Below are 27,658 nucleotides of genomic sequence, written 5' to 3' on the forward strand. Positions count from 1 at the left end.
TTCCCTGTTTTTTTTTTTTCTTTTTACCTCAGTGCTGAATAATACTGCAGTTCTCTGATTGTAAATTGCCTGGCAATCAAACAAAGGGAGCACTCAAAGTCTCTGTCTGGAAATTTTTCTTTTCCCCCCTCAAAATCTGACCTAAAACCGCATGCCTACTTCTCATCTGGGCTGCGCCATCCAGCCATGTAGGTGATGGAGAATACACCCAGGATGGCGTTCTGTCATGTGACGTGATTATTAGTCTCAGGTCAGAAACAACTAGTAGAGTTTGTCCCACTCTAATGCCCCAGTTTTAGGAATCGTGATCTGATTTATCTTAATAGTAAGAAGCAATATTTTCTTTGCCTGGGGGAGTGGGCTGCTGTCCCACAGCCCTGCTCAAGCCCCAGTGGTGGACGACTCCTGAGAGAGACATTTCTCGTATATGTGTCACTTTATTATTTTGGATGATTGAAGGGACACTATCCTGTTTTAATCCATGACATCACTGATGCTCCAGGCACGGTGATGTCAGGTAGTCTGGTGCTCGAAGCTACGTGCCAGCTTACTTGGATGGACTGGTGGTGGACGTTCATGGTCACCAGAGGTTGTAAAGTAATTTGAGATCAGTGCTAATGCAGAATGCTAAAAACCATCCAGCAATCCGTACAAAAGTTGTTTTAAAAAAAAAAAAAATTATTCATATGACAAAACAATCATTATATTTAATGATACAAAGGCAAATAATTGTGCAGGAGAGTAAAATAACCCCAAGGGGTTTACTGGTGTCTATAAAATCCTAAAACAAATCAACCAATAGGAAAAGAAAAGTGGAAAAGAAGCAGAAAATGGAACGAGACAAGGAAAACACAACAAACAAGCAACAGAGAGATGACAAAGGAGCGATACGAGCGACAGCGACAAAAATAAAAAGCCCGGTGTGAATGCAGCTTTACTGAATAGGAGCGAATATCTGATGATAACAGAAAAAACTTTTGAAAAGTGCCTGTAAAGTTGTGTTTGTAATGGATGAATTTAAACATAAACAGACATGTTTGTAATAGAAAAAATTGACAAAAGTTTAAATTTATGAAATAAAGGTGCAGATGGAGCTTGAGTTAAAGTTATACAAGCTTATCCATTGTGGGCTGACTGGAGCCATAGGGCGACAGTGGGGTAGGCCTACATCTTGAACTGGTCGCCAGTCTATCACAGGACCATCGTATGGAGTCAAACAGCCTCACATGCTCATAATCACAACTAAGGACACTTGACACCCAGAGAGAACATGCAAAGTCCATACAGAGAGCTTTGAACCCAGAAGCCTTCATGCTGTGCCTAATCAAAATTCAGCCTGGTCTGATAATGTGCAGCTAAAACGGTCACTGCACAGATGATAAATCACAGCCTCTCCTCTGCATTATTCTTAGACCAAATATTTTTGGCCCCATCATACAGATCGGAGAACGGCAAACCCGCCTTCCCAGTTTTACACATGAATATTACACCTCTATTTGTTATGAATTTTCAGTCCTATTTAAAAAGGCGGTAAATGTATGTTACTAAAAACAAAGCAGTCATGAGTGTTGGTATCCATCCTGCAGAAATAGTTATGATCAGATTTTACGGTCCAACCTGAAGAATACCGGTGACTCTAATGTGTGTCTGTCTGTGAGAGAGGAGATCTGTGCCAGAATATGTACCGGTAGGTTACTGTAATTCACCCACAGTTAAAGAGCAGTAGGCCACGGTGGAAGGTGATCATTTCCACATTAATCCGAGGCCTCATTTAATTATGAAACGTCCCTTTTCTCTGGGTGAAATGATGCAAATCAGCTCTTTGTAGTGTTTGCTTAAACCCGATTTTGGGCTTTTGGGTCATGACACCACTTACTGTACTTGCAAATCTCTGGATTAGAGGTTTGAGAAGTGAGCTTTTAATTTGAATGGAAACTGAAAAAACAACCTTGGCAGGAAATACCGTGTTTCCCACAGAATTAGATTCTATTTGTGGCGCGGTAGCTGAAAGAGACGGTGTTGGTGCTCTGCAAATGCCAAGAACTTTGTTACAAATAAATACCTGAAGTGTAGAAATACAAAGGGTCTTTATGGATGGACGACACATTTAAACTGTGTGAGTCTGTCACAACTGGTTGTGTTGTGTTTTTTTTTATTTTGGCTTGTTCTCGTACCTGTTTTAGTTTCCTCTCCAGTCCAAGTCAACAAATTTGGACTTTACTTGTTATAATTAATCATTAACCTTGAACTACAGGACTGTGCTCAGGTGTGTCTGAGCAGAGATCAGGTAGTGTTTCACACTGACACGTTGCTCACCAGCAGTATTGGTCATCTTGCTGTGATGGTCCACTGCAGACTAATGAATGCAGAGGAATCCCTGACTATAATGAGGCAGCCTGTCTCCACACAGCTAAACCGTTGTGCTGTCTGACTTATTGCAGACTGCAACGATTCCCCTGGAGTCAATTTAACTTACTTAAATTCGGCACTGTAGAGATTTCTACTGTTTTCTGCACAAAAAACAAAACAAAAAAAACAGTGCTGTCATTTTCAGTATTTTCTGTGATGGATTGTTTGGGAAGATGTGGAAGGAAGAGAGTCAGACACACACCGTAGGTTAACTCTTTCAGGTGCTGGCGATGGAGCAGGCAATTAGGAAAAATTGAAAAAACGCGCGCACACAGCTCCAAGAGCAGAAAAAAGTGCTCCTTTATTTTCACGACAACATTTCGCCTAAAAGCCTTTAAATTGTGTTTGGGAAGATGGTCATTTTCTCTTCATTTAGCTGTCTGAAGTGAGAAGAAAGCATCTACTTTTCGGGGTCACTCCTATGTTCCCACAGCCCTATGTTCCCTCAGCCCTACAGTGTATGTTCCCTCATTTCTAACTTTTGTTGTCACTGAAAATTAGGCCCTATGTTCCCACAGACCTTCGGTCCCACCATTGGTTGGGTTTAGGCAATGAAGAAAGGAGTTGGTTAAGTTTAGTAAAAAGACCAGGTAGAGGCTAGACAGGCCAGATAGATAGAGTCCAGATAGGTAGAGAGAGTCCAGAGGGAACATAGGGCTGAGGGAACATAAGGCTGTGGGAACATAGGCACGCTTCTAGTTGAGGTAAACAATGATGATGTGATTATTTAATAAATTATACGAATCCTCCAAAATGGCAATAAATGAATCAGTGGGTGCAGATTGGAAATGTTTTTGCCTAAATTATACAATGCTTTATATATAGTTATAGAAGTTGTTTTAATGTCAATGGTTGTGCAGTTTGTTTCCATCTATGGCACCAAATGTTCTTTGCAGCTGGTTTCTGCACTGCATTTTCAATTACTAATATCTGGCAATCAAGTGGCAGATTACTCCTCATCTTTACTTTTTGCCACTTAGTACCTCTTTCTAAAATACAGCAGGTAGCCTACTCTATCAATATGTTTACATGAGACTTGAGAAAACCAAATTATTGCATTAATCCGACTATAACTGGACAACTGAACGCGTTAGTCCGACTAATATCGGAGTTCTCCAACTCTGATTAAGACGCCCAGATAATGCGATTGGAAATCAAGTTTCTCCGGCATGTATACTTAATCAGCCTTAATCTGAGTTTAACTGGACAACGCATATGCGCATGCTCCACACTCCCCCCCCTGCTGGCGTAAGACACCGGAACAAAAACATCCAAGAAAGCCGGTTGCAGAAGCTATTGTTGTAGCGTTACGGCGTTGTTGTCCGCCTCTCAAAATCACCACGCGGGATAGCGCGCACCTTATTTGCACCATAAGTAGCGCACACATTACGTACGAGATGAACAAAGCTGTATGGTTAACCATCTTGCTGTTGTTGTTGGCTAATAGGTCAACTGGAAAAGAGGCTGTATAAAGCCGCTGAAACGACGCATCATCACCACCTGGTGTCGAGGAGGAGGACACGTTCCCGTCAGTTATTCAATTTTCTCAGTTGCATGTAAACTGGGACAAGGACAGAAGTCCGATTAGACGCCAAAATCGAATTTTGAGCATAGCTCGATTAAGCTGTGCATGTAAACGTACTGTCTGTGTGTAAGTAAAGTAGCCAACAAGTAGAAGCTACATTTATAACCCGTTTGCCCCTAGAGGGCAGTAGAGTGGTCACAGTGGCGCAGTAGTAAAACAAGCTAAAAGAGGCTAAAAAGCTTGATGGGCTTGTTCCCCTCAGACATCCCATGTAGTCATTTGATTCAATGTTCATATAAAGACCTTTATTGAAATGTTAGATAAAAATGGAACTCCCTTTGAGTTTGCGCTTGTGAGACAAAAATAATCTTCGTCTCCCTCCCTCCATCCACCAAAACCTCTCCTCTGCTCGCCCTCCTCTCCCCCCTCCCCCTCCCCCTCCCTCGACACCCATAATAGAGTATTCATTACTGTAGACAGCCTAGTAAATGTCATCGTGCCTGGCCGCGCCGCGCACGTCCATGTGTAACTGAATATAACTTATTTATTTTCATAAGTCATCGCCACTTAATTATAAATGACGCGGACTGCTCCCCAGGAGGGTCCCGCTGCATGCTGGGATATGTCCTCTCCGCCACAGCTAGTTGCTGCTTACAGGAGGTTGGGGTGTTTTTGTGTGTATGACAATAGTGTGTGTGATGCCGAATTTAGACGATTGCTCAAATCTTTATATTTTTCTCAGTTGTTTTTGTTTATTTTTCAGCGTAGTTTGCTTTTGCTCTCTCTCTCTGTGCAGTTGTAGCGTTTCCCCTAATTCTTTTTTACCACTGTTAGCTCAGGCAGTAAATGGGGCTGTCTACATCCTGCCAGTCCCCTCGTCCCCCTTAATCACAGACCTGGCAACCCCCTTAAGTGAATGATGGATTATTCCAGATTAACCCTTTCACCTCCCTCTCTCTGGCCTTTGTCATTAGCGCTGAGCTCTGAGGGGTGGGGAGACATTTACACTTGACATTTCACGTTGTCTTGTAACAGGAGGATCCGTACAATCTATAAACTTTGATTTACCCTTAGATACACAGTGTATGTGACATTCAGTTGTGTCCGTGTTGGATTTCCTGCAGTCTCCAGTCTTAACGCATGGCTGAAGGTGGTGGTAACACACCTAAACCAGTTTGTCAACTACTTTCCCAGTAGCCAACTGCAGTAGAAAAAACAACACCATTTAGTGTTGGGCGATTTCGACATTCTCAGATCGTCCCAATCGCCCTCTCTGGAGATCGCCGATAGACCTATCTATCGCCGGGGTCCAGAGGGGGGGGGGTTGGCGGCGTCGGCCGTTCCACGTGTTCGTTCGACCGGGGGGGGGGGGGGGGGGGGGGGGGGGGTATGAGTATCGCTTTTACCGTGCCCTGCTGTCATGCATGCGCGCTTCTCTGTGTGTGTGTGTGTGTGTGTGTGTGAGGGCTAATAACGGAGAAAGAGCGCTATGATCAATGAACGGAACGCTATTGCGTTGCCGAAAGCCGAAAAATCTATTCATGGCGGACGTAATTTATTTGTGGCATATCAGTGAACACGTCGTCGGGCTGTGACATACAGGGCTGGCGTCGGCAGCCTAGCATAGACTGTAAAAAGAAGCCTAGTCACAGCCACAACACCAGTTAAACGTGTTTCCTCAAATTTGAGGCGGAGTGGCCATCCTGTTTACCACAGAGATGTTGTGTGCGGTCATATGACTACCTGGCTCCGTCTGATTGGACGTCGCCAGTGGCTGCATTTGATTGGTGAAACACTGTCATTTGACAGAGTATAGTTGGAAGCAGCAAGCCAAGCGGCTTCATTAAAACAAAACAAACAGATTGCGCATTAGATCAATAAAAAAGTAGCGAGTATGTGTGTGTGTAAAATCGGCAAGAAAACAAAACATCGCCGATCGTCCTTCCAATCGCCGATAGACGATTGGATCGCCAATCGGCACAACCCTAACACCATTGTAAAAAAGCAAGTCTTTGAAATGTTATCACTGCACCTGGCCAAGAAATAGTCCCACACAACATGCTATGAGAACGTGTTGGACTGGGTTTGAGTGATTGTAGCTGTCGGATCCTCCAATGGGAGCATTTAATGAAATTGTTCTGTGACTCTTTAGTTGACTGTGTCCTTACTGTATGCCTCCATTAAGGACGAAAAAATCTATTTACTACTGCAAGAAACCAAACTAAATGACATATTCTGTCTATTGATCTCCTCCACTTGAAGTAATACGATCTAACACCACTGCTACTGATGGTAACCAGTTTAAACATCAATGGAAAGACAAGCCAAATACCGTCTTGGTAGTAAGCTCTTGGGGATTGTTCCGATGATCGTCAATTACCAAGATCAATGTCTCTCAGCTCAACCAGGCTGTTTATCCCTGTTTCCAGTCTTTATGTCAAGATTAGCTGAACACCTGCTGGTGAAAGCTCCATATTTCTTGTACAGATGTGAGAGTGGTACCGATCCTCTCAATGCAACAACAGTGCATTAATGTACGGTCTCAAACCGTTCCTCCAATGGACGTCAACCTTTCTCAGAGCCTGTTTCTACGACTGTAGATTATGTAATATTATATAAGATTACGACAGTTTGAGCCTGGAAAACACCAAACCACCTCATAATGGTTAACACTGTTAACATTTCCATGCTTTGCATATTCTATGCTATAGAACTGTCTTCTTGTCTGTACAACATCCATTGCACATCTACCCGTCCTGGGTGAGTGATCCCTCCTCAATTTTTCCCTGTTAAAAGGGTTTCTGGGAGTCGATGTGAGGGTCTAAGGATGTTGTTATGATGTCATGTAAAGCCCTTTGAGACAAACTGTTTATACAAATGAAATTCCCTTGCCTTGCCTTGCCTAATGTGCTTTGAGCACTTTGTAATTGTTTGTATTTGCGTTTTCAACTTTCTTGAAAGTGTCAGTGAGGTGAGAGTGACACTCAGGGAAGCAAAGGTAGATTGAGATATTGATACTTGTGTTACCTTTGATGTCACAGTGAACTTTTTTAGAGCTGCTGCTGAAAATAGGACTCTCCCAGTAGCCGAGCTGCATGCACCCCAGTTTGAGTCCTTGATCAGAAGGATCATTTTCTCTTGATGGAGCTGTTGAAACTGGCCACAACAGAGGACGGTACTCAACAGCATCCACATGTGTGACTGTGAATATGCAGCAGTGCAGGCCTTAAGTGACTCAGGTGTTCCTCTCCCCAAGCCCCTCGTCATGAAAGGCATCTACAACCTTAGTTCAACCTCAATATGTGACTAGATCTCTCCTGTGACAACCTGTAATGGGAGCAGCCAAAAGACATCAACAACAAGTGCTTAGTCAACGCTCCCTGGGTAAATAAGGATTAAGAAACCCTGGGTGCATCCTGTGCTCTGCTGGTTGGGAGTGTTTCTTCTCCCCTGTGTTTTATTAGCTCAGTTTCGTCCTGATCTCTTTGTTGAAGCAGGACAATGTAATCAACAAAGATCTCCGGGGTGGGGGGGTTGAGAAGGAAATTGGATACACATAAGAATAACATCTGTATGCAACAATGTGTTTACGAAAACACAAGATCAGATAAGATAAGGCTACCCCATAGGACTGTTATTACTACATTAACCTTTATTATAATTGGGGAAATTGATTGAGTGCACAAGGTCTTTTCTGGCAGTGCCCTACTTCATGTTCATACAGGTCAGCACATTAGCACTTTGTATTTTTGTGTTTCCTGCCCACATTCTGCAAAAAACCTGCCCCAACTCTGCTTCTGATTGGCCCTGATTGATTTTTTTAGTGTAACATTGGTAGAAGTAACATACAAAGAGGCTAAACTATAATATCAAGAATAACGTGTTGAACTATGGCTCAGATGATAAAACATATGCCGATTAATTATATTACAAACAGTAATGCTGAAGTATGACTAAGAAGGTCCCACACCTAAGTGACTGTATGAGCTCATGTACCCAAATAAGAGTCAGAGTAGTTTCCAGACTTTCCCAGCCTTTACAGTATGATGTGCAACAGGGTTGAAACGTACAGTATACCTCAGGGATCACATCCGTTTGACCGGGCCGTGTGGTCCTTATGAACCTGACGTCACATCGCGCAACCAGCGCTTCTCAAAAAAGCCTCTTCCCTGGTAAATGCAGTGATCTCCATTGAAGAGCTTAATCTCAATCATTAGCATTCATAAATGAAATTAAGTTTCAGCAGATGTCTCAGCTGAATAACTCGCTGAATTCCTTGTAGACGGCATTTTTCTGATTAAACAGGAGGATGAGATAAATTTGTTAAAGGAACCAGAGCAACTTTATTAAGACTCTTAAAGGCAAAATGAATTCAGGTATTTTACCAACTTGAAGCCCCATCCAATTTGGGAACAGGGTATTGGATCCAGAGCCCCGGCTGAAATGTATTCATTTATGCGGCTGAATGATCACGTCCCTCACCTCATTTCACCCCAAATTCACTGATGGTGCCCTCGGCTCCACTGGCCTCTTCAGAATAGAGTGGTTGTAAGATTGAAAACACAGGGATGTACAGGGACACACAAACACACACACACACCAACACTGCATACGCTCTTTGAGTCTAGTCTGTATTTGGCTCTCTGTTCGTGTGAAGAGTGGGCTACTTGAGGCAGGTAATCAAGCAGGGATTAGGAGGCTGCTGGCTCTACATCCAGGGTTTATGCTGATTATGCCGATATATCTGTGAGTTAGACAGCAGGATCCACACCCCTGTTTCTGCCACTTAATAGGATGCTGACTTACATGGCGACCTTATCTAACCGTACTACCCACAACCACTTCCTTGATGTTGTTACCAACAGAAAACCTCAACCCTGAAACCTAAAATGTATATTTACATATCCCTTGTCCAAACCTCATAACGTCAGCAAACATTCATTTATTCAGGCAAAACACACACCGGATAATCACCAGTTTTGTTTATCCATGTCTGCTTCATAACCTTAACCTTGTTTATTACTAACTAAAGGTTGTCTAAACTAAACTGACTGTGTCGTTCTACCTAGTCGATCAGATTCCCGATGTAGCAGCTTGAAAACAAAGTCACGTTTAGCATTAGTGTCAACTTCGGTTCGAAAGTATCAAACTTTCTGTCATTTTATGTCAGATGCTGAGGGTGTAGCCTAAGTGTAATCAAGTTTTGTGTGTTTTTTATGTCCATTATGTTGTCAAAATCATGTTGTGCCAAAAACTACACACAAACCAAACACTGACATAGTAAACATTTTCTAATGTGGTATAATAGGGTAAAGGTATTCAAAAACCATCAGAACATTAGAGTGCTATTAGACCACTAAGTCCATGTCAAGATTAACTTGCAATAGAAGCTGTTGCACAAAACACCTGTAAGGTTCCTGTTCACTAACTCGAACCAAACCAAAGATGTTTCTGGTTGTATTTTGACTACAACATGATAGAGTTTATGGTCATGATGTGAACACCCCAAGAAGCGAAGATCCAAATGGACACTCACAACAACAAGGAAGTGATTGCGAACTGTAGACTGATTATTTATTTATTTCATGAACTTTCCAATCCTGGTAGCTCAGTGGTTTGCACTGGGTTCAAAGTTCAGAATACTTTATTAATCCCAAAACTTTCAGCCTTCCTTTGTGGAGTTTGAATGTTCTTCCTGTGTCTGCCTCCTTGATTCACCAGCTTTCTCCTACAGCCCAAAGACAAGCCCATTACGTTAACTGACAACTTTTGACAGATAAGTGGTTTAGCTGATGGATGGATTTATCAATCTCTTGTCACCATGATGACATGATGATCAATGTGTGTCCTGCTGGTACAATCCTAAATCATCTCTGAGAGCAGGGACAAACCTCTCAAAGCCTCTATGGTCATTATTTAGGTTGAAGAACTTGTTGATTTTAATTGACAACAACTTGAAATAAACTTGAGTTAGAAGTTGGTAACCAGGCTGCATCTTTTCAAGAGTGAATATAAATAAAAGAATGGGTGCAAGTATACAGCAGTCACAGCATAAATAGACAAGTTGATGTAGCCATTATAAATAACTGTTTCCCAAAAATAATAACCTCCAACCCCGAACAAGCGATTCAGGGAGAGCGATTATCTCTGCACCAGCTGACCAAATGCAGCTTTAACATTTCTGAATATGAATACATTAAGTCGCCATCAACGCTAAAAATGGACAAGCTGTGTAGAAAAAGACGATAAAGGGTCGTATAGTTCTCTGAGCAGCCGTCAGCGTGTGATGAAAAAATGTAATGAGGCTCTTATTCGCCATCTGAAGTAGTTTTTTTCTTGGTGCAAAGTGTTCCCTGCTCAGCTCTTCCACAGTTAATAGTGACACCGTCTGGGAAATGAGCGTTATTAAAAGACTCTGTTATTTAAGGCGTAAGTGATCACTCTCATCTTTGTGCTTCTGCTTATTTGTGACCAAATGTGGGAGGATTTGTCTGAAGACTCAAATGATCAGCCGCAATAATGCATCTTTACACTTTTTTATTATTGCATGACAATCACAAAGGTATTTTTTTATTATCTTTAACTCGGTTTGCAAAGGAGAAGACATTAATAAAGAAAGAAAATCCTGTACAATAATATCAGGCAGGCTGTGTTCAGAGCCACTCTTTATTTCAGTGATTGCAAAAGGAGCTACAGTAAATGCTCTGACAGCTACTCAGGACGACAGAGACATGGACCTGCAACACTAACAGTATGATTAAACATCCAATAATATACTGAAAGAAAGAAAAAAAACATGTCTGGGCCTCATCTCGTTCATTGCTGTTTACTTTTGGTATCAAATAAAGTAATTTTAATAACAAAGTATACTACCCGATATTCTGAACACCCTCTTATCACCATGTCTGAGAAATTACCTTTATATGTAACTAAATGAGATGTAATTATGTCACATGTTCTATGTTTGTTTCAGCAGCATAATCACAAAATATTTTTAAAGAAAAGTTGAAAAATGTTCATTATGAATATATATATCTGCATTTGGCGAAATAATGTATCGCTCTTATAGTTATGTCTTGTGACTACTTATCTTGTAATTTCCTTACTTCTCTTAAAACCTTGAGTCAGCAGAAATTAAAAATTAAATTTTTTTCAATATTTTATGTTGCAGTGAAAATAAAAGGTTTGTTAGCTGTGCATGTGTTCCCGTAGTCCTAAATTATTAATGTTAGTGTCACTTAAGTTTATTTATATAATCACTTTCAATGATTATTTTGAGTTACACAAATTCTTCGAGTTGCACAGTTTGAGGAAAGTGGTTTGATTCCATCTTTGCTGCAGGTTGCAAAGTTTTTCAAATGTTGACAGATAAAACACAACATTTCATAATGACAGAGACAAAGACATTGATATTTAGACGTAAGGACTCTGATGTCTGATGACTGACTTGCATGTTTGACAGCTACTGCACAAACTTATTGTCTTTGCAATGTTTGGTGATTTAAAAGAAAAAAAGCCCACATAATGTATTGCTACATGCTAAAATTAGCACAAGCTCTGTGTTTTGTGCTCATATCCTGCAGCTGTGCAGGGCATGCTGGCTTCATCTCCTTTTATATTGGTCTACAATATGAATTCTGCGTTAAGTCTCTCGTCTAACCAGCATTGTGTTCTTTGGTTCCTCCCCCATGCTGGTAGTTTTTAATTATTTCTCCTCTTGTCTGAAAAATCCCCCATGGGTGGGATTTTTATCCTTTGTTATGCCCCCTTCATTTCCTTTTATGTGCTTCACAAATGCTTCACTACTCATAAAAAAAATGGCTGTTTACTGCTTTGTTAAGTGGACAGGGGATTTATATGTTCTCCTGTAGTTCGACCAATACTTAAGATGGGTGATTGAAACCTCCTCGCATTGACTTAAAACCATAAGACTATCAAACAATATGATTATCTAAATCACAATATTCTCTCTCTGTCTCTCTCATACAGACAAGTTCAACGCCTACGTCACTCTAAAGGTGCAAAATGTCAAGAGTACAACCATCACCGTCCGTGGAGATCAACCATGTTGGGAACAAGACTTCATGTTGTGAGTATTTCACCTTGAAAATGCTTTGCTGTTGGTTATTAACTTAGTAGTTTCCTTGTTCTCTTGGTATTACAACAAGACATAACCAAAGCTGAATGTGAATTAGCTTGAACATGATTTTGGTTTGGTTGCTTTGGTGTTTTCCTTTCCACTGAGGAGTAACATGTTCTGGATTCAAAGTTCGCCACAGTTGTCCAAGTTGCTCTGTTTAATCTGTTTAAACTGCTTCAAAACAATAACAACTGAGGAATATACATATAAATGTGCTAAAGTACGGTGCCCCCTGAGAGCTCAGTGCAGTGCAACTTCAAATGCAAATGTAAAAAAAAAAAAAGGCAAACAAATTCAGAAAACACCTTAACACACATGTTCTGCAAATACTCAGAGGCAGAAGTGTTTTCATAGGACACCAAAAAGTGATGAACCCAGTCTGGACGCACTTTTGACTTTTGAAGTTAACAGCACTAAACGACAAACGCCTGCAGATTATAATACATCCATGTCCAAGTAAATGTGTCTCACTTTTTAGTGTCCCCTGGAAACTTTTCCCTTGTGTTGAAAGCATTTGGCAGCACATGGGTCGTCAAAACTGATGAAGATGTTTCTGTTTGCATTTGTTTCTTAAGCTGCCGTATATTGAGCCCTCATGGCCACCGTACTTAAGGGTCAAATTCTGACATTGCGCATTCAATTACACAACCAAATAGGATAGTTTGTAGCTGATATGACACCAGGCTACTGAAGAGGTTTGAAGCTGAAGTGACACGACATGACACTGAGCTCTGACTGTTACCGTGGTTTCCAGTCTTGTCTTGTATTTGTGTCGAGTTTTTCTGTTTTGGCTCAGGTTTGTCAGGTAGCCTATTTTGGCGCCGCGGCGTGTGAGGCACCAACCACTCAGGATGTATTAAGACAAATGCAGAGAGGAATTGGAGCTTCACAGTGTGTGTCAGCCCTTAGATGAATTCAGGCCAGGAATCCGCTGCTAGCCGACTTGCTAGCCGGCTTTAATAGGACTCCCTGAAATTGAAAGGGAGCATCAGCCGCCTGTGGGACTCCAGTCCGGCCCGGCTGACGCAGGCTACTAAATGGGAATTTGTGGTCGGAGCAGGTAGGATGGATGGAAAGTGAAATTACATGCCGAGCTCAGATAAGTGGATGAGTCAGTGATAAATCTAATGAATTCTCCAGCCCAGTCTGATTCCACAGGGGAGAAAAGGTACAGATGTAGCTGATTTAGAAATCCCACTTCACTTTTTACGGTCCCAGAAGTAGCGCTGCCAGCACCTTGTCTCCGCTGCCCCTGAGGAGTTATTTTGGGGAGGGGAATGTTTTTAAGGATCATGTGTGGTGACCAGTTGGAGGAGAGACATAAAACCAACGTACCTTTACGCACGGTGTGAGAGGAAGCAGAGTGACAGGCTAACAGCTCTAATGTGGGGTGGTTTGGCTCCGATGGGGGCAATTGTGGAAAAACTCCTCTTTTTTTTTTCCTGAAATGTTGCTGCATTTCTGTGCAGCCCAGAAAGCAGAATTGTTTACAAAAATGAGGCTTTGCTCTCTTTACAGGTAAATGGACAGGGGCAGGTTTCAGTGTGACACTGGATGTGCAGATTAAAACCTGACTTTTTGACATTTATCTTAAAGGGATAGTTCAACATTTTGGCAAATTGGCCCATTGCCATAATCCCTATAGTCATAGCAGTAGGTTCGTTACCTTTATTTGTCAGTGCAAGCTATTTTTAGAACGGCGGAGCAGAGCCGCGAGCTGCTCAGAGCTACGCTACGGAGGCTCATGGGATTTCTTGATTTCTCTCAACAAACTCATCAAATACACAATCCAACAACTCCAAAACGCTCTGGTGATATGGAGATAATAACAGAACGTTACGAGACAGAGTTGTTTTCGAGGCAAATGCAGAGACTGCTTGATGAAAAACTGTCCCTGAAGGCAACGCGCATCAAAGGTTTTGCATGAAACAACTCTGTCTCATAACGTTCAGTTATTATCTCATAGCGTGGTGAATGTGTATAGGTCACAACTTGTCCACCAGAGCGTTTTGGAGTTGTTGAATTGTGTATTTGATGATTGATGAGGGAAACCAATCTCATTAGTTTTGCAAAAGTTCTGGTCAATAAACAGAATATTTGACAGATTCATATTTTTCACCTGTTGATGTTGGTCCTAGTAGAAAGGTTGAGAGAGACATTTTGGTAGCACATCAAACAGCTGAGATATTTCACTTCAAACGTGGCCCAGAGCCTCAAAAAACAAACCAAGTGCACTTAAATGTCGAGTTTTGTTCTGAAGATTATCAGCAGGTTGGATTCACGGTGACGACAATGAGACGTCCAGCAGTCACAGGTTGTGTCTCTGCCCAGATGTTCTCTTGTTAGTTGTGAATGGCTGTGAAATGCTGAAAAAAATGTTCTTCTATATTGGATTTTGAAGCTGCTTTTACTTCGGGTTGTAATCCTTTCATTCCTCTTCTTTCTATCTCTTTTTCTTTGTTGAGTCCTGACCTTTAACCTGAGCTCTGCTGCAGCTGGATGAAGTTATTTTCTGCTTCTATTGTTCTGCTCCAGCGCTGACAGGGGTTGATGTGGTGACTCAGGCCGAGAGACAGAAAGTAACTAATCAAGTCCTCACTGCTGAAGTTTCTTAACCTGGGTTACATGTAGTCTTAGCGGCATCGAATGGTTTGTACTAAATTTTAAAAAACAATAACGATAGCTTCTCAAATGTTGGAGCAAAGGTCAAACAACTAAGAGTAAAGTCAACAATTATAAGAGCTTTCCCTTGAATTTCTCATTAAAGCACTCACTGTTAATTTCCCACTTCTTTAGAAATAAACCATTATAGTAATGTCGTTACCAGAGAAAGAGGAAAGGAGCAATAACACCAGTAATCTGCATGTTTGACTCTTACATAGCAGTGGACTTTGGACATATGTGGTGGTGTCCTCTAATATATAAATATAGTGTATGTATGGATCATACTAACAGATGATCAAGTCCTTTGTGGACAAAGTAAATGTCCGTGCCAGTATCAGAAATTCAATAACACAAATCTGAAGCGTCTCTGTTACTGGAGATCAGATCGCTCCAATTCATGAGGCTGCAAATCTCATCAGTCTAAATCAGGCGAGGCTTTCTTTTTTTTCTTTGTATTTGAACGCATCCTAAAACACACAAGCATCAGGCGTATACATGAATCTCTCTCTCTGTCTCTCTCTCTTTCCTACACACACACACACACACACACACACAAAACAGTTATTTATTGTGCACTGTTCCACACACAGATCTTTCCTCCAGACTGATCCCCCTCGACTTGATTAGAGGGATTGGAGAGATTGACTGTGGATCCACATCATGATTACATAAGACTCCTCCTCCTCCTCCTCCTCCTCCTCCTCCTCTCCTCTCCTCTCCTCTCCTCTTCCTCCCCTCCTCCTCCTCCTCCTCCTCTCTATGCTAAATGCCTAATTAACTCCTGGGTCTCATTGGCTTCACTGTGGGGCAGCAGTTACATGTTGGCGCGCCGCTGGATTTCAAATATGAATAACAACCGAGTTTGATTGCTTCAGTAAGAGCAGTAAGCAACAACAAGACTCGTTTTTAACCTTCATGCTTAACCAGCTTTTGATTTGCACTGGTTGTATCTGGTTTTTATTCGCTGCATTGGTTTTAGTTTTGCCTTTGTTTTTTTAAAGTATATTTTTTGGCGTTTTTGCCTTTATTTGACAGCACATAGTGAGATAGACAGGAAAGGGGGAGGCAGAGAGAGGGGGAATGACATGCAGGAAAGGTCTGCCCGATGCAGGACTCGAACCGGGGACGCCTGCGTTGAGGACTGTAGCCTCTACATGGGGTGGCCGCCTTAACCACTGCGCCACCGTCCCAGCTGGGCACTCCAGCCGTAACGTCAACTGGGCACCGCCCCAGTTTTGCCTTTGTTTTTGTATGAAGGTGGAACCAGATACTGTAACTCACAGGATGAGAATGAGAAATTATCAAGAGGAAATGTTTTTAATGTCGTTTGTGACTTTTTAGTGGGATACATGTGTGAAAATGATGCACTGGTGACACTATTAAGAATTAGTTAAACCATATTAAATATGTATAATGTGGTTAATGTATTTTTATACTTAATAAATGAATACACATGATGAAATATTTATATTATATCAGTTACAAACCAGTTATTTAGTAAATGCCACTGATTCATAGAAGATAATTTAAGTCATAAACAAAATATTTATGCTGAATCTAAATATATAGGACATGTACTAATGAATAGTGAATGTTTTATAAATATTGTATTATAGATGAGCTCATTAATCGAGTTAAACATTTATAACTGTGTTATAAATCACACACCAATTAGAATCAAAAGAGGAAGAATGCTTTATAAATGATGAATTAAGTATTTAATAATGCTGAACTAATGCTTAATATTGTGTAGTTATTATAAAGTCTTACTGAAACTGAAGCTTTGTTTATAGCCCAACTTCATGTACTAATGCAAAAAACAAGTCAGGAAACCTAACAGCGCTGCTTATTTGTGCTAAATCAAATCAAATCAAAATCTTTGACCTGTGGACCAGTGGGTTTGTCTCATCACTCAGTCACTTACTGAAGACAAAGTATTTTCCAAGGTGACAACAAGTTCTGATGCGTCACAAATGTTAAGTCCATTCAGATGTGGTTGTGTTGCTTGGAAACAGCCGGGAGGTGACATCCACACAGCTGGTTGGCGGCGGTGACGGTGGTGTTGATGGGTCCCTGCCAGATGTGCAGTCTGACTCTTTGACTCTGACTCTTCTGGGACATCTGTAAGAGACCCGCTCCCGTTGAAGACACAACACAGCTGGTGATGATTACAGTTACTACAGGCCGGTGGTGCGTTCAGGTACCAGAGGCTGTGTCGGTGTGATAAGTGCTCCTTTTTTTTTTTGTTAGTGTGATTATCGATTATCTATATTATAGAGGTTTGCATGTATGTTTATGTGTGCAGTGTTGGGAAAGTTCACTACATGAACTAGTTCAAAGTTCAGTTCACAAATTTTAAAATGAACTAGTTCAGTTCATAATTCAAAATTTTGAACAAAGTTCACGGTTCCAAAACTGAACAAGTTCATTGTTCTTTTTTTTCTTTTTTTCAATATGTTGCTACAAGCTATTATTATCAAAATTATTGCCTCAGCCCATATCGAACCACAGACAGCAATTATTTTTGCAGTTTTAACACTCCTCGTTATAGTTACTACTTTACAATGTGATGAAAGTAATTACCAGGAAAAGTAACTATTGCGTTACTATTTTATAAAATTCTCAAATATGTCAAATGACTTGGACTTCCCTCTCTAACCCCGTTTATATTTTACTAACCAACTGGGTCAGTATTCCTCCACACAGACAGGCTCCGTGACGCGCTGTATCACTCCGCCTCTTCCAGCACCGCTGATCCAAACAGCTGATACTGTAGGTGTTGCCAGATTAAGTGGTTTTTCCGCTACATATTAACGCCTGTTTACAGTGTGTTTAGCTGGGTTTTTGCTTGGAAGGCTCTATGGAAATCTGGTACACTCCTGAACGAAGTCATACTTTGAGAGAGCGCCGTTCACAAACGCCAGAATGAACGCGTTCACAATAACGTTCATCAAGCGGAAATACAGTACGTTCAGTTCACGTTCGCCCAAAATATGAACGCGTTGAGGCACAACACTGTGTGTGTGTGTGTGTGTGTGTGTGTGTGTGTGAAGCCCTGCATGTCAGGCCTCTGTATCTCAGGTGAGAGGAGAGTGTCGGCCGCTGTCACTCTGACCTGGACGAACGCCGCAGATTAAACATGGATGAGTGGAGAGTGAAATATGGTTTTCATCTTCAGTCTGAGTCAGAGATGAGTTTGAGTTTGGGTTCACCACCCATCCCGCCGTCGCTCGTCTCACACTCCCGCCCAAATATAAAAAGAAGTTGGAGAATAGTAACTGTATTCCTGGCTGCACTCGGCTCCTCTCAGTCTCCATCTCTCCCCTGCTGATAGCACTGCCTCTTTTTTTTTTTTTTTTCTGACTGTTTGCAGCTGCACCTGTTAAACTCTCTGAAATCCTGATTGTTCCAGCTGTAAGCCATCCATTTAGGCTGAAGGGTTTAACACACACACACACACACACACACACCGCTTCAAAGTGTCTCCTCTCAACATCAAACCCGTTTTTAGGCAAATGAAAGAGAAGGTGATGCTGAAGGGAGCATCTTCTGATTGGCTGGACCCCGGATTCATCAACAGAAAGTGAGAGATATAAAGAAGGAATCATTTTAGTCTCTCTGTGTCTTTGTCCAACAGTTTGGTTCTCACTTTCTCCACTGACGTTAAACCACCTGTTTCAGGATATGAGTCACAACACTTCACTGTGTGGTCTTCCACATTGCACATGTATTTATATAGATATATTTATATATGATTCCTGCACTTTATATTTATATAATCTACTATTTAAGTCATCTACTGCTTTTGCACTTCTGGTCACATGCATTCAGCATTTCATTGCCTTGTTTTCTTTAATTGAATTTGAATTGAATTGAAATAGGCTGCTTTAATGTCACTCATATACACAGCTATGCACAGGACAAAATGTTGTTCGCATTCTGAGGTACATAAGAATAAGATTAGATTAAATAGAGTCAAACGGTAGGAGTACAAATAAATATATAGATAAATAGGGTGAAAAAATACAAAGTATAAAGTGCGCTGACATGAATCAATCAATCAATCAATTACTAGGGGTGCACGATAACTCCTGCTAACTTCCTGCTTCTTATAACCAACGCCATTGTTTACACGCACCTGAGGTTAAGAAAGGCTATGACGTAGTGGGTAAAGATGATCGACTGATGAGCATTGGCGGATAAGTATCTGCACCAATAGTTTTCGTGCATCCCTAAACATTACAGCATCCGTCAGTCTGTCCAGCTTCTCCTGAGTCAAATATCTCAGCAGCTTTGCTATTAAATGACATGAAATCTGTCACAGCTGTGTTTGGTCTGGACGGGGTTAATCATATAGTTCAGCTGTCCAACTCCTTTGAAAATGTCAGGGTACTCGACAAACAGATGGAAAAATGTCTGTTGAGTTAATACTAACACAGAATACAAACATGCTGAGTGTTAGCATGTCTGGTTAGCACGCTAAATCACATGGTGGCATTTAATTTTAATTTTGCAAATATTTAAGATAATTCAGGATATGATAGATTCATCATTGATGTATATTTTAAAATGCAAAGAAATCCAGTTTGGCAGCCTGCATGCAGTGTGTTACAGTAGCATGGGAAAACACTGTGGTGACATTTAATGATAGCCTATTTAGGATGAGATGATATGAGATAAGATGAGAAATAAGAAATTCAGTTTGGCAGCAATCAACAAAAATAACAGTGCAGCTTATGAAAATTGCTATAATTAGTAAAGGATGATAAATATATAATATATTTAGTGCATTAAATGTATTTGTTTAACTAGAAATACATTGTATTGCATTGTAATAAAGCAAACAAGAACTCGTCGTTTTTTTTCCCAGTTAGGAGAATAAACAATCATATTAGTATTAGTTTTATGCATGGCATGGCAACACTATTGTTTAGCTCAACAATACATAACCACTATTTAGTGTAAGTGTGTAAATTACATGTTGGTTAATGCCATCCTGAAGTGTGTGATGATGTTGGATGATGATGATGATGTAACTCGTCAGTGTCCGTTACGTCCCACAGATACAGTGTAGTGCAGGGAAAAGCCATTATTACATCAAACAAGTATTAATCTGCAGAACTTTATACTTTTAATCTCATTAATTAACGTTTGCATATTAAAAACTCTCCAAATTTGTTCTTAGTCAAACTTTGAATTGTCAGCAGTGAAGTACTCTGGGGTGGCATGGACACACACACACGCACAATCTGCCTCTTTTGATTAGCTGTCACCTCGGCTCACCTGCCAAGCACCTGCCTCAAACACCAGACCCAAAATTATTCTCCAAAAATCCAATTCATTATCCTCATTTAATAAACGAACAAGACTTGTGCACACACATACACACACACGTGCACGGTGTTGGATTACTGCTTGTTCTCACGGGCTGCAGTGAAAAAGTTCTGCAATTTCTCCCACAACACTTTTGATTGAATCTGTCCAAGGTGAATAAATTTCCTCTTTTATAATGAAAATGCTTTTTGTTTGAGAGGGGGGGAGAAAAAAAAGTTCCACATAATTTAGAGAATGGTGACAAAAAGGAAACCTTTCACCACATTTACAAACTAAAATTAACTTTTCAACACCTGCTGTCGACCACTTTTGTCCTCCTGGTCAAATCGCTTCTGTGAGCTTCGATGAAAATAGCGGCTAACAAGGATTCAGAGTGGAGATCTGCACTACTGCTGCTGGCGTTGTCGTACAGTTCTTGTAGAGATAGATAGATAGATAGATAGATAGATAGATAGATAGATAGATAGATAGATAGATAGATAGTCTGTATCTGTTACTGGCATCTTTACTTTCGTTTCTTCTTATTTGACTCACATCATCAGCGCGTTGAAAACAAACATTTTGTCACATTTGAGAAGTGAACTGCAGGTTTATTCACTTCTTTTTCTGCCTGCTGTGTGTACGGATGGTCACTGCTTCACAACATAAAGTCTGTGTTACGTTTAATCTTGAAGAACTCACTAATGTTTGTTTTTTTATTCCTGCTAGTAACTGGTGTGGAGGTTGTAATTGTACCTCAGTGCTTAATTACTGCCACAGTCTATAACAACAACAACAAGAAGCTGAAACTGTCCATTTGTCCATTTGTTCAACACATTTAGTCAGTGATTAGTATTTTACAGCTAAAGTCTGACACTTTCCTCACAGCCATTTTTAAAACCTCTCCTCCTTGCAGCATCTGTCTGCTCATCTTCTGCTGCTTCTTATTCTTGTACTGTGTTAACCCTTCTCTTGTGTTCGGGTCACCAGTGACCCGTTTTCAGGTTTTAAATGCATAAAAGTACCACATAGATTTGTTTATAGCATCAAGGCTTTTTGACTTTGTCAGGAACCTCTATTTAAACAAAATAAAACCCCACATTTTTTTTCCACAAAATTCTACAATGCTCTGGTTAAAATTATGACATTTGTGTTGTTAGGGTCGGTTTTGACACGATTATAACAATAAGAGCAATAATGAGAGTTAAAACTGAAATCATAAGTGCAAATCCAACCTTTTCATGGATAAGGAAGCCTAACAATGTAACCAAGAAATGAGAAACAAATGGGATGATAAATAATTGTTTTAGTGTGTTTTACAGCTGATTTAAGACCCTAACACCATAGATCGTAGCAGAACGCTGACAATAGGAAGTTTTTTAAAAAAAGCCCAGAGACCCACACCAAAAAATATTGAAACCAAAATGTTCATGGATAGGAAGCCTAACAATGTAACCAAGTGAAGAAAAACAAATTGGATGAAAAAAATGTTTTTAGTGTATTTTACAGCTGATTTAAAACACGCGTCAAAACTAACCCGGACACCTAGATGGTAGCAGAAAGCTAAGACAAGACGAAGGTTAAATCTGTTAAATCTGTACTGTTTGATACAGTGGTAGTCACTGGACAGCTGCCTCGCTCCGTGTGTGTGTGTGTGTGTGTGTGAGACGGCTGGTTGGTTGGTGGGTTGGTGGGTCGGCTCGTGAGATCAGGGGATAAGCAGTTGAATGTTGATCCCTCTCCACTCGTCAGTGTGGAGGGTCACCAGGCCTCACGTGCTGCTCGTCCCAGCTCGTGCTGCTGCATCCTCAAATTCAGTCTCTGTCCGTCTGTCTCGTGTTTTCTGTCCTCCTCTTTCATCACAGACATGACTCTTTTTTTTAGCTTTTACTCCTCCCTCTCTCTCTCTCTCTCTCTCTCTCTCTCTCTCTCTCTCTCTCTTTCTCTATTTCTCTTCCTCTCATTTGTCCTCACACGCCACTGTAGGTGTTAATCTTCTGACCTGATTTACAGTATCATGCCAGAGGTCGCCGGCTTTCTCTCGCCACACTGACCGCTCGTAATCTTCACGACTTGACTGACACATTTCACTGACCTCATATACGTATATTATGTAGGGTAACGTAGCATAAGGAGGTCGTTTAAGTAGTTTAATTAAGCTAATATTAATTAAAACAATTATTTGGGGGTATTTGCTTTATTTTGTGGAAATTGCATATTTAATTAGATTAGTTTGTGATTGTAGATTATATTCTCATTTGACTTTGACTTTGTGATGTTTTTTTTGTTTTTTTTTGGATGGATGGATGGATGGAGACAAATATTTATCCCATCTCTGTTTGGGCTCATCTTTCAGTCTGATGGCCTCTCCAGTGATTAAGGTCACAGTCTGCTCTTTTTTCTTCCAGGTCTCTGTCAATTTAGTTTTGTCTAAGTTCCCCCCCCCAAAAAAGGTGACCTTTCTGCTTCCCTTCACATCAACCTCTGTTAGTCTCGACCCAACGACGTTATCAAGTTATAATAACAGGAATGATGAACTGCTGTCTGATCGCATCCTCTCCATTTGGTCTCGTTTAAGCCTCTCTTCTAACTGCAGCTGTTTATCAAAGACTATTTTCCCCGTTAAAGGTCCCGTATTGTATAAAGTGAAATTTCCATGTCTTTTTCTATTATAAATCAGGTTTGATGTCTATATTAATACTGTGAAAGTATCAAAGTCTCCGTCCACAGAGAAAAGCACACAGCCTGTATTCAGAAACTGAGCCTTTAAACCAGTCGTAACTTTATGTAACTTTGTGATGTCACAACAAAGCAGTCACCAAGCCCCGCCCACCTTGACCCACCATCCAACACTTGCATGATTTGGTTTCTCTGAGTGTTTTACCTGAATCCTGCTCTATGTTTCTATTCAGTGACTGAGAATACAGTCAGCCAATCAGAGAAGAGGCTCAGAGCCTCCTCTCTTCTGATTGGCTAATGTGTTCTTACCAGAGCTCCACAGAGGAAACTGGTAGAGGAGATGAAACACTGCAAATATATCTTCTTATAATAAGACAAGACATCATAGGACATGTAAAATATGTCCCCTTTTAAAAGCACATTAACATTAACAACACAGGGAGGATATTTTCTTTAATTTTCATTGGATTGTAGATGGACCAAAATATTAACTGTTTCCCGGCATGACAGTGATCATGTTATAAGAGCATCATTTCAATAATTAATGCTGCATGGCAAAAAATCAAAATACATAATTAAAGGTTCTTTTCTCAGTAAGAAGCAGAAAATATTCGTCAAACGTGACCATTTTTGAGTGGAAGTTATTTCTATGAACTTTCATCACGAATGAAAGAACAGTGTAGCTGCGTTCTCCACAGGAACATGTTAAAAACTGATTGATTTCACCTGTTGTTTGGCCCCAATTCCTCCCTCTGGCTCCGTAATTTCGACAAAGCCTTAACACTCAGCGTTTGCCACTCACATTTTACCTTCCCCCTCATCTTTACCCTCTTTATTTTTATTTATTTTTGTCAATTTTCTCCTCTCTATCTACTCTGAAACACAAGGTAAGACGAGGTGTGTAGGTGTGCAGGTGCGTGTTTGTGTGTGCGAGAGCGACCGATAAAAATACAACAAAACAGTTCCCTCAATAATGGATGGGCGTTGATGGAGGGCATATGCCTGAGTTGGATGTGAAGGTACAAGATCGTACAGATAGAAACACACACACACACACACACACACACACACACACACACACACACACACACACACACACACACGTGGTGTGTGAGTCAGACAGGTTGGAGACAGACCTGCTTCTAATCCTATTCTAGGTTTTATGTTTCATGGTTTCAATGAAATAATGCCATGGATTAAAATTCAGACAGTAGATCATGAGGTGCATCTTTGTTTTTTTTCCCCCCTGTTTTCAGTTTTTTTTTTTTCCACTTGTTTTAATTTTTGCGTCAACACAAACTGACCTCGGACTGACTGCCAACGTTACATAATGCTCTACTTCCGATGAGGGGATTTCACTGTGGCTGGGGAAACTCAGACGAGGCCCAAATGGTGTTTTTAATATTTTAGTTCTGAATGAGAGAGGCTGGGAAAGTCAGAAATGGGTCACACATAAGGCAACTGCAGTTCATACAGGGATGCAGTTACACAGCAGAAACTGTTCAAAGAGAGAAAAAAAGATAATATCAGTGAGAATTGTTTGATTTATGGTCAGAAGTTAGCAAGAAAATGCTGAATCAGTGACATGTGATGCAAGTTTAACTTCAAAAACGGATGATTTTCCTGGATATGATTGCATATTGTTATAATATAAAACGTAAAATCAAAAAATAGACACATGCATCCTGTCACTTTTAATCAGTTTTTTTTCTTTTGATTCAGGATTCCATAATAATAAACAAATAAAAATTAATATGGCTGTGTAGCCTTGTTTTACAGCAGTGGGTCACCAACTGTGTTTGTTGAACGGCCAGAATCTTTCTCGATAAAAACCTCAGGGGCCAGATATTTAAATATAATAAAATGAAATTCACATTTTAGCCTAATAATTTAGTTTTTGATATTTATTATTTTGTTATTTTAATTTTCTTGCACAACTGAAGGCATTTCCCACCTTTGTCAGTCAGGCTCCTATCACCTATACCTATAGTCAGCCACCAGGAGTAGTATATACTGTAGATATTTTAACTCGATATTTGTGGGTGTTGTGCCTGTCGCTGGCTTTAATGCGAGGTTATGAATAAAGCACTGAAAATTATCAACTTCAGAGAAAATTCAAGTAGCAGCAGCTGCAACGCCTGTTCTGTGAATTTGTGGTGGAATCTCAAGCTCCTCATTACAACCCGTTTCTGATAAAGTTATTTCAATCTCTGTTGTTTTTTTAGTTGTAGCAGGAACCACAAGATATTTTCTTTTAAAGGCTGTTTGTTACTTACTATGATTTTCAATTAGCTGCATAATCAGAAAATAAATGGATGAAAAGCTGTGAGTTGTTTTCAGAGTTTGAGTTTTTTTAAAAAGAATAGATAGGAGAAAAGTCTAATTTATGTTGTTATGATTATTATTTTCACACCAGAAATGGAAGAAACTGTTTTGGCGTTTGTAAAAAAAAAAGAAAAAAGCCTCCTGTGTTTACATATTTAGGTTCATCGTTCTGTCCATTGAAGCTTTAGCTGATTTCCCATATGTACAGATTGTGTTCAAACACATTGAAATTGAATGCAGATGGAGCCTCGGCCTCATTTATGAGCCGTGCGATGCCAGCTGGCCTCTCCAGGCCTCTGTTCTCATTCCACTTTGCTCAATTGAAGAATCTTTATTGACACAACAGGATCTCTTCTACTTGTGTTTCCCATTGTTGCCAAATCCTCCCAGTCGTATACCGGCCTGTAAAACGTGAATGGAGACGGTTAACGGTGATCACGCCAAACATGATTACCATCAACCAAGTCATCATTTTTGACTCGGCTGCTGTTTGGCTGGTTGACTTGTTCAATGTGTGACACACACACACACACACACACACACACACACACACACACACATTGCTCCGTCCTCTCCCGCCCACTCTCTTCTTTCCATCATCCCAGCAGTGAAGTGTCATCATCAGAGATGACTGACAGCCAAACTGAGGCCATATGAATATGAATGGGGCTGTGAATGTGAATGTGAATATGAATATGCAAATGAGTAGAGGAGACAGTTTGGCTGCTGTCTTCTCTTTAAGACGGATCTGTCAGAAAGTGACGGCTGTCATCCTCCAGCCTCACTACCGCAGGACGAGATCGGCCACTTACCGGCCTGATGGGAGGGAGACGTACTGTAATACATCAGAAGGAGCGGGGAAAACCTGCATTAGGTGTATATGAAACAGGTTTATTATTGTTGATGATGGGATCTGGAGATCAGAGGTTACCGATAACAACTGATTGAATCAATCAGCTATCAAACGATTTGTATAGAACGTTTCATACAGGTTCAAAGTACATCACAGACGACTGATGAGCTAAATAGAGAAGGAAAGAGTAAGAAGGTTGAGAATAAGGTACAATAAAATAGATTTAAAGCAGAAGTAAGTGGAATGTTTGTGTTACTATCAGTCTTAAATAGTTATATCTTCCGACAGCAATCACTTATATAGAGTGTTTGGTCTGAAACACGGGTCTGTCAGTCACTCTGCTCTGCTGTAAGCCGAGGAGAAAACTTTCCTTGTATCCTACAACCTTTATCCAATGAGGAGAGAGAACGGCATAAAGGGGCGGTCCTCTCTGTGTGTGCAGCCAAGGGATGCACGTGAATGTGGTGACGTAGGGACAAGGGCGGGGGCTGCTAACTCCATCTGCTGACAAGAAGTTAGCCAAAACGACCGAATCGCTTACTTCTGCTTTAACATGCTAAAATAATATTTGTAAAAGTAAAAAAAAAAAAACCTATCTTTCATATCTAAAGGAGTTAATGTGTGTCTGTTTCCTACAGTGAGATCAATCACCTGGAGTCGGGTCTGGTGGTGGAGCTGTGGAATAAAGGTTTGATATGGGACACGATGATCGGCACAGCGCTGATCCCCCTGGACAGCATCCGACAGTCTGATGAGGTGGGTAACAGGCCGAGCCCGAGCTTTCAGCCATGTCTCACTGTCTTCATCACTAACTCATTCTCAGTGGATGTTCAGTCTTTACAAAAAAAACAACAATAACAACACGTGGGCAAATTTCGGATGCTTTACTCATGTTTTGATGGAAATACTTCGTCATATGCAAGACAGATGTATGTATGTAAAGTTGCAAATTTGAGAGAAAAAATTTACTAATTTATGAGACAAAACTGGCAAATTTATGAAAAAGGAAAGCTCAGAAACTCAAAGGTTGGAGGAGCGCATGATCTGGTGATTATGGGATGAAATAAGAAGTATTTTCTTATTCATTAATCAAGCTGAAAAGTCTGAAGAGTCTTATATCTCCTACTGCAGACAGAGTGCAAAATAAGCAACATCTTGTTGTGTTGTGTTTTTTTCCTTACATATTTGTGTCAGAGAATATCTTAGTTTTTTTTCTTGTAAATTTGCAACATAAAACTAGAAAACTCTGAAATGTACCCCCTCTATTCCAGCTTTTTTTTTTTACCTACAATTGCCCTTATATGCTGTCATATTAGTAATAAACAACATAGTAAAAATGTATTTAAAATGCTACTTGACTATCTCTGTAACGATCAATATCACAGTCTTCAAATCAATCAAAACAGAAGCTGCTAATTTGTCTTCTTTTTTATTATATTGCTTTTAAAACCAACTCTGCTGTGATGCAAGAAATCTCACATTCATCTCAGATGCTCACACCCGTTGTTAGTCTCTATTGAAAAGGAGAAACATCATCTAAATTAGTAAATTGATGAGTTAAATGTACTTTTATGGAAGTATAGATACTTTTTCAATTAAAATGATTGGGCTTTATTTGCGTTGAACCAGTGGCGCTGCTGTGTGACCTTTAATGTAAATGCTACAGCTGTTTTCTTTAAGTGCAGGAGACAGTGCATGTCAGAGATTCCTAGAAACGTCTTTCTGGGGAATAATGTGAATGTCGCTTGTA

At 40.4% G+C, this 27,658-nt stretch overlaps 1 protein-coding gene across 1 annotated transcript in view; it reads left to right on the forward strand.

Moving 5' to 3' along the window:
* The window catches only part of LOC146981013 (protein unc-13 homolog B-like), a 188,879-nt gene that overhangs the window by 20,971 nt on the left and 140,250 nt on the right, over positions 1–27,658 (forward strand). The window contains exons 3-4 of the mRNA XM_085785933.1: positions 11,924–12,023; positions 26,547–26,664. Of these exons, the coding sequence (XP_085642059.1) occupies positions 11,924–12,023; positions 26,547–26,664 (218 nt within the window). The remainder of the gene's footprint in view (positions 1–11,923; positions 12,024–26,546; positions 26,665–27,658) is intronic.

This window comes from Trachurus japonicus, chromosome 9 (assembly GCF_045865225.1).
Source record: "Trachurus japonicus isolate A0001 chromosome 9, Traja_1.0".
Classification (NCBI taxonomy): Eukaryota; Metazoa; Chordata; class Actinopteri; order Carangiformes; family Carangidae; genus Trachurus; species Trachurus japonicus.